At 42.2% G+C, this 6251-nt stretch overlaps 1 protein-coding gene across 2 annotated transcripts in view; it reads left to right on the forward strand.

The window, feature by feature from the left end:
- The window catches only part of LOC147634143 (uncharacterized), a 39922-nt gene extending 38923 nt beyond the window's left edge, over positions 1–999 (forward strand). For both annotated transcript variants that reach the window (XM_086805268.1, XM_086805269.1), the window contains exon 6: positions 3–999. In XM_086805268.1, the coding sequence (XP_086661394.1) occupies positions 3–443 (441 nt within the window). In that variant the 3' untranslated portion in view covers positions 444–999. The remainder of the gene's footprint in view (positions 1–2) is intronic.
- The last annotated feature ends 5252 nt before the right edge of the window (positions 1000–6251 follow it).

Here is a 6251-nt window from a genome sequence, read left to right on the forward strand (position 1 = left end):
AGCCTTACCTACATGAATCACGGCACCAACATGCAATGAGGAGAGCGAGAGGATGTGGAGGACGTTTTTTGAACAAGAAGGCAGACGATTCAAAGGCTAACTCAGATAGTACTAGGTCCTCGGAAGGGCAATCTTCACAAGAAGGCACTACTCCCGATTCCAAAAAAGTAGGGAGAATGGTTCAAGGGTTCAAGAGCTGTGCTATGCAGACGGTCCGAGGTATGGCTGACAGTAGCACAGGGCAGTCCATCATCAATGGGGCAAGCTATTCACCTGGTATGCTTCAGCATGGTGATCGTTCAATGGTTCAAGGGGATCAAAATCAGGCAGTCCATGTGTCTGCCTTTCACCTTAATCCAGGGGTAGTTGATGAGGGTGATTCTGGGCAAAATGGAGACATCATGGCTAAGAACTCACAGCAGAGAGCCATTGCAATGCAGTAAGGGTTCTCATGGGCCTGCTTCTCTCTGTGGGGGCGACAACACAATAGCGTTCGACAGAAACATGGGCTAGATGAGTGGTTTCATACTTATGTAGATCATGTTCGGGCCGTGTCAGTTATTGGGCAGCACTCGCAGTTGGAACAGGACACCTGCGTCTGGATGGACAAGGTTAGGTGATTTGTGCATCAACCAAGAGTACTAAAGGAGGTGTTAATCACCTGGCTGTGTTTATGTTATGACGAGGCAATTCATTCTTGGCTTTGCATTTTAGACACATCAAAAACCACCCAAAATTTTGAAACTGTGTTGTGAATTCTTCTGCACCTCATACATACAGAGAGCAATGATTTTGAATGTGCGGATAACAGAAAACACTTTGCTGACATGGAGTATATGGACTTCTGTTAATTAGTGGCGGATCTCTGGTTTATAAGCTTGTCTCTCTTTTTTGATTAGAGGCTAATATCAAAAACTTTGCTGCTATGTACGGTTCATCTGACATGGATTGGCTCAACTATCGTTTGTAATGGGGTGGGGTAAAGCTCTTGGATAGCAATGCTATTTTCCATCTTATGTAATCGAGAAAAGTGTTTGAATTACATATGTATGTATGTTAAAAGACGGTGTAGCAATGTTTCATGAATGGTTGCATGCTGATGTGTATGGGGGAGTTGAAAGTGAGTGTGTAGACTACTCTGAATTAAGGGCGTGGGTCATGATGCCTTACACTCCACACCTTTACTACTTTACATTGATACCACCTTTACAGTAATAAACAGTAGTGCATTGTGTGAGAGCATGTAACAAGATGGCTTCGAAAAAGGAGAGAAACAGGACTAGTGCATGGCATGAGCATCATACCCCTTCATCCCCCGCTCCACCACCACCATGTTGGGATCAAAGGAATCCTTCGTCAAGGTTCCTATAGTGGTACATGGAAATGCCCAGTCAATGCCCAGCATTCCTTAGTGAGGGAAGCTGACTGTCTTGCTTAGAATGGTCTCTAAGTAGATTCAACACCATTTGGAAGCTCTCTGCTGGCTTTGCAACTTTGGAAAAAGTCATCAAGCCCGTCAGAGTAATAAAGTCTTGACAGATTTCCCAAAAATATTTTTCAGAGATTTTTATATGGAGAGATCTAGGGTTAGAGTTCCAAACATTTCATCAATCCATTCAGTTTGGCACATATTGAGTTCATGTGGAGACACAAAAAAAGGGAGTTCGAAAACCAAAACGCTAAGGAAAAAACATTTGTTTTTGCAACTTGGGCAGAAGACACGTTTGAATCTGCTCGAACTTGCTTTAGTCAGCTATAGAGACCGATTCACTCAAGAGGCTTTTCGATGCGAACTAGTCCGGGCCCCCTAATTCTCGCTGTGTGTGTTAAGGCTGTTCACTGCCTCCCTTCCTCTTCCTCTTTGTTGTGGAGGCCATAAGCAGTTTTACGCTTGCACGACAAGGTTTCAAGGATACAAGCCCCCTATTTGTATCCTCAAAGAACTCTTGGATGCAGAGTTGATGTGTGTCCACTGCCTCCCTTCTGTGAGAACTGTGAAGTTGGTGAGAAGAAAGAATAGAGTGGACAGAGAGAGAGTGAGAGAGAGAGAGAGACACTTGATTGTGTAACGACTTGCTTGATGAGCTTGAATTCAATTGAAAGAGTGTGGCTCTTTATATAAAATAGGATCACTACAAATAGTAGTGAGTGTTGGCAAGTGCTGTTACATATTTGAATAGAAATAGAAATATATTTTCCCAGAATATAGGAAAGTATCTTTCTAGAAACAAGGATATAATAAAACTAATCTAAAACATGAGTCCACTCAAATGAACACTATATTAGATAATTTGGAAAAAATCTCATTCCCATTTTAAAAATGGAATCAAGATGAGCCTTTCTAAGCTTTTGTTAAAACCCCTTCGTGTGACATACCATTGGAAAGATATTTAAGAGTAGAATCTAAATCTATAGTATTTGATAAATTTGGAGCTAATATGTTCAAGATTTGGCCAAAATTACAATTAAAAGTTGATTCCAAAAGTGTAAGATTTTTTTTCAAACTATCTAATATTGTCTTAATGGGCACTTGGAAGCCTTAACCACTTAACATCCCTCCTTAAGGTAAAGAGGTGGACATTTGAAACAGCAGTAAGCATCTTTGTGAGATGCTTCTTCTTCTTTGGAAGTTTTTCCTCTCGAATGGACACTGGGGAGAAGCCCAACACCAAGACAGGAGGCGTGGTGCTTGTCATGCGGTACGGGCTTGGTGAGAAAGTCAGCCATATTGTCCTTTGTGGGGACATATTGCATGTTGATATATTCCTCTTTGACCACTTTCTTACGAAGATGATAAGCTATGTTAACATGCTTAAGCTTGCTGGATACCTTGGGAGATTTGGCGATGGTGATGGTAGATTTACTGTCACAAAACATTGTGACAAGAGGCACATCATAAGGAAGGCAAAGCTCGTTTGATAGGTTGTTGAAGCCACAGAGCTTCACGTGCGTCAAGGGAAGCCGCAACATATTCAGCTTCTGTTATAGATGAGGCCACCGAAAGCTGTCTCCTAGTTTGCCAAGAGATGGCTCCACCAGCGAGAAGGAATAGATAACCGGAGATGCTCCTCATGTGAGGGTCAGCATCTATGAAGACCTCCAAGGAGAGAGGTCCCCCCCAATCAGCATCTGTGAAGACCTCCAAGGAGAGAGGGCCTCCTCTTGCAAAGTAAGTCAATCTATGTGCCTTGGTGGCATGGAGGTACCTTAGGCACCTTTTGAGTGCTATACCATGAACTTTGCAAGGCTCAAGCAATGCACGGGAAAGAATATGACCAGTGTAGCACACATCCATACACATCATGCATGAAGCTCCTATCTAAATGAGTGTAGGGTAGATCCTTAGGAGCAAGTTTGGCATTGGTAACCATAGGAGTAGGGACATAAGTTGATTGAGACATGTTAGCATGTGCTAGGATTTCTTTAATGTATTTTTCTTGTGAAAGAGAAATGAAACTGCCATGTGGGTTACGGATAACTTGGAGAGGAACAAGATGAATGTCAGTGATTACTCACTGAAACTGAAAGGGGTTGTAGATGCCCTTGCTTTTATTGGAGCTCTAGTTGATGACGACGACGTGGTGTCAGTTACATTAAATTCCCTCAGACTCTATTGGAGCTCTAGTTGATAACGACGACTTGGTGTGGGTCACATTAACTGGGCTTGGAAAAAGAGTATGATTAGTTTCAGACATTTATCCAAGCTCAAGAAAACTTCTCGAGGTTCAAGGATCTAATAGCCCTTCTTATTTCTAAGGAGATGACTATCGAGAGTAAGTCTTCTTCTAGAAATATGCAAGAGCAATCCTTTTATATACGAACACAAGTAGAGGTAGAGATAGATCATCATCTAGAGGCCAAGGTGGAGACTATGAGAAATCACGATCAGCAAAACAATAGGAATCTAATGTACAAACAGGAGGAAAAGGCCACTCTAGAGGAAGGGAGATCCAAAGAGGCCGAGGTGGATGACAAAGAAACCAAAGTGAAAATAGCATGGAGTAATATTATTGTGGTTAACTAGGTCATATAACAAAGGATTGCTATAAAAAGCAGAATGACATTGAAAGTGGTAAGTTACAACAAAAGAACTATGCATCTTCAAGCAAGCAAGCTGAAGATAGAAACGAGCAGCCTACAGTTGGCAAGTAATCTAGTGTATCATGCTAGGACAAAGCACATTAACATGCATTATGACTTTGTGAGAGAAGGTTCTAGCAACAGGTGATGTGGATTTGTTGTATGTCACAAAGGATCATATAGCTAACATCACAAAGGCATTAGGTACTGAGAAGCTTTTTGGCTTCAGGATCTTACTTGGAGTGGAGGATATGGAGTTGAGCTCGAGGGGTATTGTTGCCATTTTGGTGTACTAGAGTTATGCATTATTATAGTAAGATCCTGAAGCTTTTTGGCTTCAGGATCTTACTTGGAGTGGAGGATATGGAGTTGAGCTCGAGGGGTATTGTTGCCATTTTGGTGTACTAGAGTTATGCATTATTATAGTACCAGCTCATATAGTCGAGATAACACTATAGAATGACCTTATATGTTATAGTAAGAGAGTACTTTCCATTATAATATGTACTCTTATCTTTATGTTATGGTTATAGAGAAGAGAGAAGAATAGAGAAAATTCAACTATCCATCTCTTTTATGTGCTTGTCTACTCTTGTGTGTGTGTGTGTGTTTCCTCGCAATGAGCTCAGGCTCACCCTCTCCCCCACATTCTTCTTAGATGTGCCATCTATGAAAACCAACTATCATTGCCTACTAGAGACAAGAATGATAGTCCTCCTATGTGAGAGATAAACTAGGCTATATACCCCAATCCTAATCACCGAATAGGAAGCCAAAGGCCAAGAGTCCTCTTGAATGCTGAAGATTTGCCAACAAGGCAATGTTGAGAGAAAGAGGAAATCCATACTAGATCAAGAGGCATGATCAAGAAGAAAGGATATGGGAGTGTGTTAGTCCCGAGGAACGACCAAGTTGATGTCAAAGCTAAGACGAATGCCACCTTGGAGGCCTACCAACCTCTCCTGCTACAAGGGAGGGGAGGGGTGCAGATCTCAAAATACAGCCAAGAGCTTACTACTTGGCTAGGACCAAGCTAAGATAATCGCAAGACATGTGAGAAGAGGAAGTGGTTTGAGGGAAGGTGGTTACGCTCATTCCACATCAAGGGTTGGCAATGACACTCCTCATCACAAGCAGGTGGAAAGTAGAAATGATCATGGCGCAGAGCCTCCAAGGCAGAGAAGAGGCTGGCCACAAACAGTGAAGAAGATTCAATGGATGTCGATCGCCCAAAAGACCATCGTAGGAGGAGGGGCCCAACCAAAATGCAAGCAAGAAGAAAATCCTTTGAGAGGTATCCCCTTGCAGGGTGCAACACTAAGCAACTTGCCCAATAAATCTCTACTTTGAAATGTTACATCAATGATGCCCAATCTCCATTTTGTAGGGGTTGGATAATGACTCGTCATGCCACTCCAGCTACAAGAAGTTGCAGATGAGGTGCTAGACCAATTCACAATCCCAAGAATGCGCCCAACACAAAACAATGTACCACATGATGGCTAAGAAAACCTAATTGACCACTACCACACGGCTTGTTGCCACCCAATGGCAATCTCACCGAGATCCAATAAAGAAGCTTCCTCCAAATGCTCGAGAGGAAGGGGGCAATTGCTACTCTAGAATGATGTCAATGCCCACCTTGCATCCAAGATACCAAGTCTAGTGGCTATGGGCATCCAATGGAAGGCCTTAGCTAGTCGCTAAGTTGGTATGGGAGAGGGTCCCACCCAAAACCATACCACTTGTGTTAATTGATACATGCACCACAAGCAATAGAGAACACCTTGATTACCATGGTGAAACACCATGATTACCATGGCGAAGCACTAGAGATTTTCATCCAAACCGCCTAAAACTGCATGGCCTCCACAACAAAGAGGAAGAGGAAGATATTAAGTGGTTAAGGCTTCCAAGTGTCCACTTGAGTGGACTCATGTTTTAGATTAGTTTAATTCTATCCTTTTTTCTAGGAAGATGCCTTCCTATATTCTAGGAAAGCATATTGCTATTTCTATTCAAATATGTAACAGCACTTGCCACAACAGTCACTACTATTTGTAGTGATCCTACTTTGTATAAAGAGCCACACAATTTCAATTGAATTCAAGCTCATCAAGCAAATCGATACACAATCAAGTGTCTCTCTCTCTTTCTCTTTCTCTCTCTCT

This window comes from Cibotium barometz, chromosome 11 (genome assembly GCF_041138505.1).
Source record: "Cibotium barometz isolate CiBa-2024 chromosome 11, ASM4113850v1, whole genome shotgun sequence".
Lineage (NCBI taxonomy): Eukaryota > Viridiplantae > Streptophyta > Polypodiopsida > Cyatheales > Cibotiaceae > Cibotium > Cibotium barometz.